This window comes from Branchiostoma lanceolatum, chromosome 4 (assembly GCF_035083965.1).
Source record: "Branchiostoma lanceolatum isolate klBraLanc5 chromosome 4, klBraLanc5.hap2, whole genome shotgun sequence".
In the NCBI taxonomy this organism is placed as follows: domain Eukaryota; kingdom Metazoa; phylum Chordata; class Leptocardii; order Amphioxiformes; family Branchiostomatidae; genus Branchiostoma; species Branchiostoma lanceolatum.
The window spans coordinates 3,034,782-3,049,771 of record NC_089725.1 but is presented as its reverse complement, the minus strand read 5'-3'; the positions used below and the strand labels follow the sequence as shown (position 1 = coordinate 3,049,771).

Genomic DNA, 14,990 nt, shown 5'->3' with positions numbered 1-14,990 from the left:
GCTAGTGTGATACCAAAAAAATGGTGCATGCGTGGATGGCAAGTCAGTCAACGTACACATGTGGAACACTTCTCATAATATTATCACAACCATACAGAGCTGTTTCTCTTTCGTTTAGATACGTAGATTATATCAATCACATGAAAGTAATGTGAAAACTGGTCTGAGCAAGCCCCTAAATCCATTCTCTTTAAGCCATGAACACATGATTATTTTGACATGTGCAATGCTGAAGTCAGATTGTCTCCTTCGTAACAGCTGCTATCCCTCTACATGTGTTCCCATGGTAACAGCTGCTATCCCTCTGCTTGTGTTCCCATGGTAACAGCTGCTATCCTTCTGCATGAGTTTCATGGTAACAGCTGCTATCCCTCTGCTTGTGTTCCCATGGTAACAGCTGCTATCCCTCCACTTGTGTTCCCAGATGAACCTGGAGCAGAGAATGTCAACATGGCTGCAGTCAAACAAAGCCCTCACCAAGATGGAGAAGAAAACAGAAACCTGGTCCAATACGGAGGCCAGGCTGCTGGGAAGCCTGGAGACCTGGCTATTGGGATGCCTGGAGACCAGGCTATTGGGATGCCTGGAGACCAGGCTATTGGGAAGACTGAAGACCAGACTACAGGGAAGCCAGGAGACCAGGCCAATAGGAAGCTTGGAGACCAGGCTATTGGAAATCCTGGAGACCAGGCTATTGGGATGCCTGGAGACCAGGCTATTCAGAGGCTTGAAGATCAGGCTATGGGGAAGCCTGGAGACCAGGTTGGCGAATGAGAAGTCGGAAATGAGAATATCATAGAAATGATGAAGACTATTTGCACCTCGAGCCAGGGGAGCAGCACAGACTGGACATTTAGGACAAAGGACAAAACCTTGCCCTTTTTGGCATCACGTCATTACACATAGTTAGGTGTAGACATTTCTCCTGTTCAACAAGGAAGGGGCCTTAACCTGTGGTGTGCTATTAAACTCATCTCCCAATCCTGCGGCTTGCTTCTTACTGTCTGCAGTAAATATAGTCATAAGTCAGCTGTCTATGATTGGAACAAATTGAATTGTAGTACATATCAAGAAATTTATATATTGTTCAGATAGATATTTTTTTCACATACCTGTATGATTTTGTTGGGCAGTGAACGATGTGAGTTCTAATGGGCTGCACTGGTTTGATTACTCTAGCAAAAAATGTCCTGACTTTCCTGTTATAAACAAACTGAGAAGGGGCTGCAGAGCCCTGCAGCAGTCCCTCCACAGAGCTCTAGCCCTACCAGGGTTTGGCAGCTCCACTCACTACAAAGACACACACATGGTTCACGTCACCTTAGAGAGAAAATTGACTCCACTATGGAGGGGCTCTATAGTACAATAAACAGGGTTTGGCGGCTCCACGCACTACAAATACATACACATTGATTTTTTGAGTGTGTTTGAAGAGCTCCATAGAGCTCTCTGGAGGTACATGTATTACTAATAAATGAATTCGTGAAATCAGCTAATCTTCACACTGCATTTCCAAGCAGCTCTGTCCAGTGGGTTCACACTGGCAAACCTTAATGTCCTGCCTGACGCACTCCATCTGGACCTTTGTTGCCCGATAACTGCAGTTTTGTGATCGTAACCACTAGCTCTTTCATCATATCCATACCACCGGAGTTGGCGTGACCGCAGCACTGAGGCGATGCCACAACACCTAGTTTAGAATGCAGAGCAGCAGATGGTGTCTCGTCCTGGTGTTTGGCGCCACAGATCCATCTGATCATGGCTCGGTCGTTGCAGCGCATTCGCTGCAGATCAGACTAGGGCAGTAGGGGCCCGAGATTCACTCCCATGGCTGGTCATGATAGCCAGGAGCTTCTTAGATTTTCCCCAGGCGACTCAGCATCTCAAGCTCCTCCATGGAGCTTGCTCGTACAGCCCCTATTGAACAAATTTTGCCAGAAATATGAAACATTGGCATGGGAGTCCAATTGGCACGCCCAGCAAAGGTAAAATCACTTGCATACACATCTCTAGTAAGACCAAACCTTGAATATGCTGCAACAGTATATGGGACCCACATAATACATAGAAAGGCAAGGATTAACTGGAGAGGGTGCAGAACCAGGCTGTCAGATTCTGTGCGAATAACCATTACGGGTGCTAATGTCACTAAAATGAAAACAGATCTGCAGTGGATGTCATTTAACAAGCCGCTAGGGGACCCAAAATCTAATCATTTCCAAGTCTCATCAAGACCTACTCACCTGCCAAATATCAAGACAATCCATCCAAGCCTTCTTGAGTTACGCTGGTGGTTACAAACGTACATACATACAAACGCTACCCTCTGCATAACCTTCTCGGCGAAGGTAATAAGAGGCACATAGAAGCCACATTCTCTTGTTTCATACATTAAGTACCAAGCAGATGTTGGGGTAGAAAATTGTAGCGTTACCTGTAATTCATATGCAATACATTATACAGTATATGTTAGGTTACACTTTGTGCTGACATGTTGTAACAACCCACCACTCCTTGGTAGAGCCTTGGATTTCATCTGCGTAATTCTAAGCAAATTTACATGTTAGAGCTACAAAACGAAATCAGTGGCAAAGGGCATTTTGAATGAAACTACATTTCAAAAGAAGGTGTTCACTCCGGCACCTGTTCCTCTCCCAGCACCTGTTCTCTGGGGTGCCCTTCCTCCAATGACTCTCGTTGGATGGGACTTCCGTACTTATGTACCCACGGTTTGTTAAAGGCCCCCTCCTCCTCCTAGCCTGAGTGTCATCCTGTTTCAGTTCCAGGCTCTACCTTCAGATTGGTGAAGGTAGAGCCTGGAACTGAAACAGAATGACACTCAGGCTATCCTCCTCCTCCTCGATTTGGTTAGTAAGTTCTGGCAGTTTCAGCCTTCCAATTGTCATTGGGTGGTCTCCTAAGTGATTCCACGAAGGCCGGACTCGTAGTTTTTATCAGGGTCAAATAACAAGGAGTTAAGGTAGTGGGACCGCCTCGTTCTATTCTCCGTTGGGGCTCGTTTTCCCTTCCGAACGCGTTGGCATTCTCTAGGGTTGTGGCTACTGTCAGGATGATCCTGTCAGCAGTAGAAATGTTTGCACTCCAGCCAGGATGATCCCGTCAGCAGCGGAAAAATCTGAACTGCTGTCAGGATCATCCTGTCTGCAGTGCAAAAATTTCTACTGCTGACAGGATCATCCTGTCTGCAGTGCAAAATTTTCTACTGCTGACAGGATCATCCTGACAGCAGTGCAGATTTTTCTACTGCTGACAGGATTTTTCCTGTCAGCAGCGAAAATTTTTCTACTTCTGACAGGATCATTTTGAAAATCTAGATTTCCTGATAAAAAGCAATTTTTTGCCTGCTATTCCTCCATATGTTAGAAACATATCAGCACACTCGACCTGTACACTTGACCTGTCAACTACATGACTCACACTACTTCGATCAAAATCACATGTGTCTGTGAATTCATGGAATTTATTGAACATGGCAAAGATTCAGTAATCAATTTACCCAGTGGGAGGGTGGTGGCTACTTTGTAAAGTCCGTTTCTCAAGACACGGTTCAAACGACTTAGTTCAAGTTCAGCAGATACAAAGTGAGTCCGAGTTGCAATAACGAACGGCTTTTAGTGTTACTTGCACGTCACTCATGGCTAAGTTCAGCGTAGACTCTAGAAAGCTCGGATGGTAGTAGCCGTGGCGACTCGTGTATATTTAGGGTCCTCAATCTGATGTGGCTATGGTTGGATTAACCTGGCATCCAGTCTACCGTGGATTGGCCAGGCTCTCTTCGGCACTGAAGGGACTTTCCTCCACAGTGATTATCTCTAGTTTTCACGGGTTTGTTGTGACAAACTACCGAGGCAAATTACTACCGGGTGCCAAAGTAACGTTCGAACACGTTATACGTTAACGCATGTTGAAATTTGGCGGTTAACAGGACATAAGAGACAAACCACCACTATAAGAGTACCGTCCTACATGTTAAGCCCCACACATCGGTTTATGCCCAGTCAGTAAAATGCCTAAGGCTAATGGCAGGACGATCCTGCCAGCAGTACAAAAAATTCCACTGCATACAGGACGATCCTGTATGCAGTGCAAATTTTTGTACTGCTGGCAGGATCGTCCTGTATGCAGTGCAAATTTTTGCACTGCTGTCAGGATCGTCCTTTTTTTCAATGCATTTTCGCAACCAATCAGAAGCTAGCATATGTAATTGCTACGGTAACAGCAGATATTAGGTGTTTCAAGATGTCGGTCATCATCACAGCGTACAAACTGTATCTAAGGACCTAACAGGTGATATCAGCGCGATCCGATCGGATCCGGCGAACGCATGAGCTGGAAACCGGGCAATTTTAATTTCATAATTTCAGCTAGGCTTAACGTATTCATGGGGCATATTCGGATCGTGATTATAGTCATGTTTTATCTCAAATATCATCGATGCTAGGTGCCAAATTTCTGACATGCTCCTGGGTACTGATACTCCCATCCGAGCCCTCTATTAATTGAGCTGAACTACTAGTTAACGTACAACGTACAAGTAACAGCCGTTTCGTTATCACAACTGACTCTTTTTTATGCTGAAATTTTTGAATCCGTCGAATCGACAGCTTGAGAAACGCACTAGAACTTATTAGAAGGAATCCACCCCCCTCTCACTGGATCCTAATGTCAATTGTTCAATAAATCCCATGACTTCATCAGACAGGTGTGGTTGTGCTCTATTATTACGAGTCATGTCTTGTTTACTGCTCGCCTCTTGGTACTCATTCAGTAACAGGGCGGCCTGGAAATCCGCCCAGTTGGAAAACTTATCTCCAGCCTTCATGGCTGCCGCCATGTTCCTCGCTGAGTCCTTTAGCGCGGGCAATCTTTTTGCGAGCTCTGATTGGCTGAAAATTTTTCCTGTCAGCAGTAGAAATTTTTGCACTGCATACAGGAAAAATCCTGTATGCAGTAGAAATTTTTGCACTGCATACAGGATGATCAGTAGAAATTTTTGCACTGCATACAGGATGATCCTGACAGCAGTGCAGATTTTTCTACTGCATACAGGATGATCCTGTATGCAGTGCAAAAATTTCTACTGCATACAGGATCATCCTGACAGTAGCCACAACCCAGTAAAATTGTGTTGAACATCCAGTGAAGCCTAAGGCTATTGGTAGGATCATCCTGCCAGCAGTAGAAAAATTTGCACTACTGACAGGATCATCCTGTCAGCAGTAGAAAAAATTGTACTACGATCCTGTCAGCAGTAGAAAAATCTGCATTGCTGACAGGATCATCCTGTCAGCAGTAGAAAAAAATGCACTGCTGACAGGATGATCCTGACAGCAGTGCAATTTTTTCTACTGCTGACAGGATGATCCTGTCAGTAGTGCAGATTTTTCCACTGCTGACAGGATTTTCCTCTTTTTTTTCAAAGAATTGTTGGCATAATTGCATTGTCATTCTTGCCATACATTGTGCCATGCACAATTGTCCAGCAATAAAGTTCATTCATTCATTCATATGTTACTGTACCAACGGATATTGTTTTACTGGATGTTTTACAATTTTAACTGTGTTCATCTGGGCGTAAATCGAAGCGTGGGATGTATCAAGGGCGATTGTAGTGGGGGTTTGTCTCTAATGTCCTGTTTACCGCCAAATTTCAACATGCGTTAACGTATAACGTGTTTGAACGTCACATTGAGAACATGTCCAGATAACTCCAACCCTAGATTTTGCGCTGAACTTAGCCATGAGTGACGCGTATTTGTACCTATTGCCTTGACGTGCAAGTAATTAACACTTACAGCCGTTTGTTGTCACAACTCGGACTCACTTTGTATGCTGAAAACTGAGTCGCTTAAGTCTTGAGAAACAGACTTAACAAAGTACTCACCCCCCTCCCACTAGGTATATTGATTACTGAATCTTTGCCACGTTCAATAAATCCCATGAATTCACAGACACGTGTGATTTTGATCTAAGTAGTATGAGTTATTTGTAGGTGTACGTTTCTAACATATGGAGGAATAGCAGGCAAACAATTGCTTTTTATCAGGAAATTTAGATTTTCAAAATGATCCTGTCAGAAGTAGAAAAATTTCCGCTGCTGACAGGAAAAATCCTGTCAGCAGCGGAAAAATCTGCACTGCTGTCAGGATGATCCTGTCAGCAGTAGAAAATTTTGCACTGCAGACAGGATGATCCTGTCAGCAGTAGAAATTTTTACACTGCAGACAGGATGATCCTGACAGCAGTGCAGATTTTTCCACTGCTGACAGGATCATCCTGTCTGCAGTGCAAAAATTTCTACTGCTGACAGGATCATCCTGACAGTAGCCACAACCTCCAGTGAAACACCAATATCCGTTGGTACAATAGCATATGCAAACAATTCTTTGAAAAAAAAAGGAAAATCCTGTCAGGAGTGGAAAAATCTGCATTACTGACAGGATCATCCTGTCAGCAGTAGAAAAATCTGCACTACTGTCAGGATCATCCTGTCAGCAGTGTAATTTTTTCTACTGCTGACAGGATGATCCTGTCAGCAATGCAGATTTTTCCACTGCTGACAGGATCGTCCTGTCAGCAGTGCATTTTTTCTACTGCTGACAGGATGATCCTGTCAGCAGTGCCATTTTTTCTACTGCTGACAGGATGATCCTGCCAATAGCCTTAGGCCTCTCTAGTCCCCTCCTCGTCCTGCAATCCAGGACCCCACATACTTGATTATGCTGTATATTGTTTAATGATTATTCTGGTGTCTGCATCAGTGATTATGGGTCTTTATCTTGATTGTTATGTTATATGCAAGTTAGCTGATGATGTATGCCATTGTCAGGATATTCTGTTTTATGATATGCTATATTTCGTTATGCTATTGTTTGATGCCTATGTTACTTGTATCGTCCAGTCGCCCATTGTTTTGTAACTTTTATCAAATAGTTAGTTACCTAAGTTTTTGTAAGGTTAAGTTAAATGATGCGGGAGCATCATTAAGCGTGCCAGGGTATGGTATAACAGGCGTCATATTTCCGGGTGGAGGAAGCAAGAGCTTCGGCACTTGGAACATTCATGGTTTAGGTTCTAAATTAGAAGACTTAGATTTTTTGGCACATATCAACAAATTTGATTTCTTTTCGCTTCTGGAAACATGGACTACAGATAACACAAAAATTGACGTCTCAAATTACAACTATTTCCACTTACACAGAACAAAGAGTAAACGAGCGAAGCGCTCGTCGGGGGGTATTATCTTTTTCTACAAAAATGAATCCAAAAACCACGTGAGAAAAGTACCGTCCAAGTCTACAGATATCCTCTGGGTGCGAGTAGATCGCGAACTTTTAGGACTGTCTAAAGACCTGTGTATCTGTTCCGTGTAACGGGGTGCGCCCTACCATCGCACGCGCCCTAACATCGCACGTATTTTTTACTGATCTTATTTTGCATAAGTACGCCGTGTTTGTGTCCAATGACTATGCTGAAAAGGAAGGTAAATAACCCAAGTTCATGCACATAATTGTCATTTACATTCAAAACATATGTGTTTTGTCGAAAAGTAGTATTTTGACAATAATGATGGTAGCGCTAAGTAGAGGGTACCGGTCACTGCGTAGCTAGACGGCCCGGCACCTCAATATACGACCTGTGCCAAGCAGATACATAAGTCACACAGCTATCATACGCATAAGAAAAATAACTCCATAAAACACAAAAAATTTGGGTCTTTAAGTGTTTGTTGAGAAGAAAACCGACCAAAGAAAAACAACGTAAACATAGCTGTCGTCTGACGACGTTGTTTTCCCGCCATTTTTTTGGGCCGCGATGGTGGCGGAACGATTCAACGCACAGTTTTGTTACGCTCTAACATGTGATTGGTACCGTCTATGAAAAGGAAACTGAATACAGAGATGGCGAATATATTTCCCAATAAGTAGACGGAGTATTGTTGATGTAAGCGGTGTCGTTTTTTCGTAATGATTTCGTAAGTCGGGCCACATTCAATACGTACGTCGGGCCGCGTAGTAGCCTATTTCCCGTGGAAACATGAGCTGGGATGCGCTAGATCAAGGAGGTTTAATCAAACCTCCTTGGCTAGATATAGCCCTTCTCACATGACGTGAGAAGTGGACACAGTCAAAATTTTCCGGTCAAAAGAAAGCTAGAATATAGCAGACTTCAATCCTTATTTACATTTCCCTAACTTCACCACCAACTTCCGAAGAGAGCAAAATTACCAAAGCGTAATAAGTTAGGCACACTATCTGGCGTAGCACTAAATCAGAAGGTACATTCGTGAAAATGTCTCACAGCGTCTTCCGCATGTAACGCGGAGCATGAAGAGCCCATGAACAGTATGAATACATTTCTTGTCCAAGTATGGTCTTTAGATGAATGTGTTCAGAATTCATTCATTAAAACATGACCATTCTCTGGCAACCAGCAATGGAGCGCCGTGAGTTCCAGCGCGTAAAAAAACGTCCGATGTTTGGTCACCCCCCGTTATATCAGTCCGAGCTCATCCACTACACATATATAGAAACTCTGAAAATCATGTTATAGAAATTTTAGAAAATGAAATCTCCAGACACAGCGCAGAAGGATTCATTTTTCTCGAGGGTGATTTAAACTCTCGTTTCGGCAATCTTCAAGACCATGTTAACAATGATGACCATGACGACAACAATCAATTTCTAAATTCAAACTATAGTTCAGACAGACAGCACATGGACAAGGCACCCCCAAACAAATTTGGCAGACTCATTTGTGACCTCTGTGTCCAAGCTAACTTGTGTATACTTAGCGGCAGGGTAGCCGGTGATCTACATGGAAAGTTTACTTGTTACCAACCAAAAGGAAGTAGCACAGTTGATTTATATATGATCTGTAGCCAATCCTTCTTGAAAAATATATTGTTATTTCGTGTCAATCCTTTAACTATATTTTCAGACCATTGTATGTTGTCTGTTTATCCAGTCAAAGACTGGTAAACACAATGTTCAAGAAAAACAAAGAACTTCTGACGCCAAACCAGCACCTAAACGTTTTGGCTGGAATGAAAAATCAGCACAAAACTTTTTCAAATCTTTAAGCCAACCTCACATCTTACAAAGATTACACGCCATTTCGCATGAAAATCTCACCAGTGCCTCAGATCAAATTTGACAACATTGTCTCTGAATTTAGTTCATTACTAAGGGATGCTGGTCGCGAGAGTTTGAGTCTAAACAGAAAAAGAAAGCATACACCGATAAAACAAAACAAAAGGTGGTTTGACAAAAGCTGCACTGAAATGAAGCGTGAAATTAAAAACTTAGCCTCATTACTTGAAAAACACCCAACTAATCCTGAAATACGAGGAAGGTTCTTCAAAGCGAAAAAAAAAATACAAAAAAATGGTCAAAAAGAAAAAGCGTGACTTTCATCAGCAAATTATGCATGAGCTTGCTTCCCTTAGGGAAACCAACCCGTCCGCATTCTGGAATTTGATTAATAAACCAGACACGGTCTAACTGAAACTTTTGTAACTAACTGCGGTGTTCGACAGGGCTGGAACCTGTCTCCGATACTGTTTAATTTGTTCATAAGTGATTTAATAGATGTCTTTGACGATCGTTGTTGTAACCCTCCTATGTTGTAACGTTATAATAAGAAAGTGTCATGCTTATTATATGCAGATGACCTAGTTCTTTTCTCTGAATCTCATCGTGGTCAACAAACTAGAAAATTATTGCAAATCATGGAATTTAAATGTTAATCTAAAGAAAACTAAAGTCATTGTCTTTACGAAAGGAGGGCGTCTTCCAAAAGACTGCCATTTCCTATTCAACAACGATGTAGTAGAGATTGTGTCAAACTATTGTTATCTAGGTATTATTGTAAATTCAGCTGGCACGTTCAAGGCAAACAACAAATTCTTGCACAGCAAAGGTCTTAGGGCCCTCTTTGGAATCAATCAATCCCTTCGTCAGGCCGATGCTACAATTTCTGTAAAAAACAAACTTTTTGACGCCTGTGTGAAACCAATTTTGTTGTATGGTTCTGAAGTCTGGGGTCCATTCAAAAGTCCAAAATCCTCCCTAATTGAAGCAATACACTTAAAATTTTGCAAACAATCTTTGAACGTCCACAGATCTGCATGCAATCTTGCTGTGATGGCGGAATTGGGCAGGTACCCACTTAAACTGGAAGCTTCCATCAACGCCATTAAACAATATATAAGAATACGCCAGAACATGTCAGCTGATAGCCTTTCAGCAGACGCCCTTTTGTGTCAATTTGATCTAGATACATCAGGTGCTAAGTGCTGGGCTTCTGGAGTTCGCCAGACGCTAGAGGAATGTGGTTTTGCCTATGTATGGCATTCACCCCAGAATCTTGTTTTGAATTCTTCTCAGATTATTACATCCATTCACCAACGTTTGAAAGATATGTACTTCCAACATTTTACAACAGAAATGCGAAACAATAACAAATTACGAACGTACAGATTATTTAAGAATACTTACCACGAGGAGAAATATCTAAACATTACAAACTCTCGACGCAAAACAGCAATCACAAAACTTCGGATAAGTTCACACAAACTGAACATTGAAAAGGGCAGGCACAACCGCATTCCTCTGCAAGAAAGAATTTGTCAATTTTGTAATTTAGATAGAATTGAGGACGAAAGTCATTCTGTTGTGGAATGTACATTATACAACGATGAGAGAAATATCCTTTATACTTATATACAAGATAAGTTCCCTAGTTTTAAATATATAAACAGCACTGAAAAATTCCTATTTATAATGAAACTGAACAAACCATGTATTACGAGCTCCATATCTACATACATCTACAATTGCATTATGAAGCGAGAAAAAGTCGAACCTGTAAATAGTAGACAAGTATAGATTAGTCCTATTAGACACAGTAAGATATCACATTCTATTACGTTATATTATCACCACTGTATGTAGTCCTTTGCTTATCACCATGACCTGTACTTAGCTTGTTTAAGCATAAATGTACAATAAAGGTCTTTCATTCATTCATTATCGTAAGGACCGCCCGGGGTCACGTGGTCGGAGCACTGGCGCGTCCTGACGTCAGCCTTACCACGCCCCGCCGCGCTCGCGTAGCCCCGCCTCCCGAAAAGGTAATAAAGATTGTTGTACGACGTCTGCAAGTAAGTCCCGCTGTTGTCTTGTATTAGCCTCGCCTAGAGTAGTATCATTTGCACCGCCATCCGTCCACTTCTGTTCAAGGATTTGTACCTTGTGTTGTTAGTAGCTTATTACGTTCAGTTAGTTCCTTGTACTCCTTGTATGTTACCAACAGCAGTATACTGAATAAATATCACATCAAACTGTAAACCGAACCGAGTCTTGGTACTATATTGTCAGAACTATTGTTGTGAGAGCGAATCGTATAGTTATAGACACGTTTTAGTGTGGTGAGAGCACATCGTATTGAAGAGCAAGGAGGTAAGAGAAATAGTCCATATCCGACCCAAAAAAACATCTTGTACAGCTTCATTACGAACGCGTCCATGTAAAATCCGTATTATAACATGTAAGCCTATGGGGCGAAAAAAATTCATTAATAGACCTTACTGCGTAAAGAACCTTCTCTTATATAAAAGAAGGAAGCAATGAGCTCTACTGTTTCATTTTCGCTGTAGGCGGCCGAATCATGAATTCTTCAAGCTCGAGACCCTGAATCCTACAGCACTGAGGCCCAGAGGCAATGCGCGACATGTGCGCCAATACATGACGAATTTGACATACTAGTATCCGGCGAACGATCTTTTATAGATGTTCACAAACAATGTTGGCTCTTTGTGGCTGCCGAATCTAGACTTTCCAGGCCACCTGTGTGGTGAGGCGGGCGGAGCGTGGAAGTCGTGCGTGGATTGCATTACTGAACTTCTAAGTAACATTTCCCAGACGCAGGGATCATTTCTGCCTTCAACATACTTGATCCAACATTACCGAAATATACGAAATACACGTCCGAAATACATGAAATACACATGAAGATGGCTGAAATCTACCGAAATACGTATGATTTGTTAACATCACAGGTTGCTATATTCCGGTATAAAATAATATATTCATAGCCCTGGCAACAATAAAAAGACAGAACGCCATCTATCATTTACACAAAAAGGGTGGTGAAATGTACCGAAATACGGTATGATTTGATGAGAAAACATCACAGGTTGCTATATTCCGGAACACCGGCATAAAAAGGTCATAAAATAATATATTTATGGCCCTGACGACAAGAAGTCCGCAGAAAATACATCGTGAGGGTCCGCATCGTGATTCGAAAACGACGGATATGCTAATGCGATCCGCTGGCGGGATCGCCCTATTAAAGTTTGAGGGACTTTCACGGACCTTGTTATCTTCGCCGAGTGTATTCGGAGTAGATTATGTTTTCGGTTGAAAAATTTGTTAGGTGGGTCTGTATGTATGTCAAGAGCATAACTCAAGAAAGCTTCAATGAATCTTTATGATTTTTGGTAGGTCTGTAGTGGTTGTGCAAAGGAAGGTCAAGTTCGAAAATCGTTCACCTCGCGTTTTTCAACAGTACTGCAGCGGACTTTCCATTTTCGTGTGTTTGTGTGTAGGCAAAAAAAGTGACGGAAACGTTGATGGATCTTCATGATTTTTTTTTAGGTGTGTAGATATTGTTGGAACGGAGGTCAAGTTCAAAAATGATTTATCTGGCGCTTTCCTACAGTACTGCAGCATGCTTTGTGTGTGCGTGAGTTCGTATGTCGCCAGCATAACTCGAGGAGCTGTTGACGGTTGTGTATGATACTAAGTGGATGGGTAGGGGTGTCAAAGAGGAAGGTCAAGTTCGATAATGGGCCTCCTAGCGGGTATTCAAGGTACTGCAGCGGAGCTTCAAAGTTTGAGGCCAAATTTTCTGGAAGCACCAGGTTCATCATTTTTAGGTGGTAGATAGCTTCTGGGACAGCAAGTAAGTGGTGTAAATTAAAAACCCCTAGCTGCTTATCTAAAGCTGCAGTTGGCGTTTTTGTTGTTACCTTTGGAGACGAATAGCTCCAGCAGGGATTGATGAATTATCATAATTTATGGCATGTGAATAGTTTGGGTGATGCTTTACATTATTAAATACTTATCATGCAAATAAGGAAATAATTTGCATAATAAATGAGGAAAGTTTATCAATCCGTCAAAAGCTTGTAGTCAAATTTCATGCAAGTGCTATAGTCATGATTTTTACGTGGTGTATAGCTCTTGGGGCAGGGAGTAAGTGATGTAAGTTAAGACCCCCTAGTGGCTTGCTTAGAACTGCAGTTGGCTTTTTTCTATGTTAACGTTGGAGGCAAATATCTCGGGTAGGGTTTGATGAATTTGCATTGTTTTTGACAGGTAGGTTATTGAGGTAATTATTAACAAATCTAGATGTATGAAATTGTAATCAGGGTCTAATCAAGTGGTGAGATAGGCTTGTTTATAATTTCATTAAAGTACCTCTTGTCGACCTACATCTAAGGACAACACCTGTTTGTCACTTGGGCTCAAGATTGATGCTCGGCATTCCTTATATGGGTCAGGCAGTACTACATCCCCGCTTACATCAACAAACACAGGATAGGACAGGGCAGGCCCCGCCTGGTTGTTACGCATTCACTGCTTGTGTGGGACAAGTCAAAACAAAAACATTGAGCATCGCCTGCGCCTTGAACACGGCGTTACTCGATTCACCGTCATTATTATCTTCGCCGAGAAGATAATGTTTTTGGTTACTCCGGGCGCCTGGTCGATCTGTATGTATGTCAAGAGCATAACTCGAGAATCCTTTGATTTCTTGATTTTTGGTAGGTGTGTATAGGTTGTAAAGACGGCGGTCAAGTTCAAAAATGGTTCCACTGGCTTTTTCCTTCAGTTCTGCAGCGGCATTTGCGTGTTTTTGTGTTTGTTTATAGGCCAAAAAAGTGACGGAAACGTTGATGGATCTTCATGATTTTTGTAGGTGTGTGGAGGTTGTAGAAACCGAGGTCATGTTAAAAAATGGTACACTTGGCACTCTCTTACCGTACCGGAGCGGGCTTTGTTTATGTTCGTGTTTGTATGTCGCCAACATAACTCGAGAAGTTGTTGTTGGTTGTAGATGATATTTAGTGGGTTGGTAGGTGTCTCGAAGAGGAAGGTCAAGTTCGATAATGGGCCACCTAGCGTATTGCAGTGGAGCTTTAGTTTTACATGTAGGTCAAATGTTCTCGTTGCCAGATGTTGAAGATTTTTGAGTATACATACAAATACCATGTTCCACATGTTCAACCTTGCCACATGATATCGAACATTTTCCTAACCACAGCAATTTAGTTACCTCCATAACGATCGTAATATACATAAATAACATAATCTAAATACATATACAAAGAACATACAGAGAAATGAAATGAATATTACATGTAAGTCACATTTATGTAATATATGTAATATATGTACAGCATTAATGTTTACGCATCCTCAACTTCAGGTCTCTTGACTATTTGTATAATCCCCTGATTATTCAGCGAAGATATGTGTTCGTGGAACTCTAGTTGTATGTATTTTCTAGCGACTTAAATTGGGTGGTATTTTACACACAGGACAACAAACCTAGCCTCCTTCGCAGACTTCCTATAACGGCGGCATATATATTTTGTGGAGGGGGTTTGACGCTAGCCTGAATTCAATCAAGCCTCCTGTGACCGCTCGCCGCCCTGTAACCGCCTCACAACCCAAGATGGGGGGGGGAGAGAAACCCCCGGACAGCTGGAGTTTGCGTTATACAGACTAGTTTGACGCGATTCTTATCCAAGATAGAAAGGCGGTCTTCCCTCGGCGACATGAATATTGTAAAACAACTTATCAAGCTATTCTAAGTCAAAAACAATCTATTTCAAGTGATTTGGCAGCAAAAAAATCAAGAATGGAATTTGCACTGAAAAGGCCGTATATTAGGCT

At 42.0% G+C, this 14,990-nt stretch overlaps 1 protein-coding gene across 2 annotated transcripts in view; it reads left to right on the top strand.

Moving 5' to 3' along the window:
* Positions 1 to 986, top strand: part of LOC136432239 (protein YIPF3-like) — a 65,727-nt gene extending 64,741 nt beyond the window's left edge. For both annotated transcript variants that reach the window (XM_066423314.1, XM_066423312.1), the window contains one exon: positions 425 to 986. In XM_066423314.1, the coding sequence (XP_066279411.1) occupies positions 425 to 774 (350 nt within the window). In that variant the 3' untranslated portion in view covers positions 775 to 986. The remainder of the gene's footprint in view (positions 1 to 424) is intronic.
* The last annotated feature ends 14,004 nt before the right edge of the window (positions 987 to 14,990 follow it).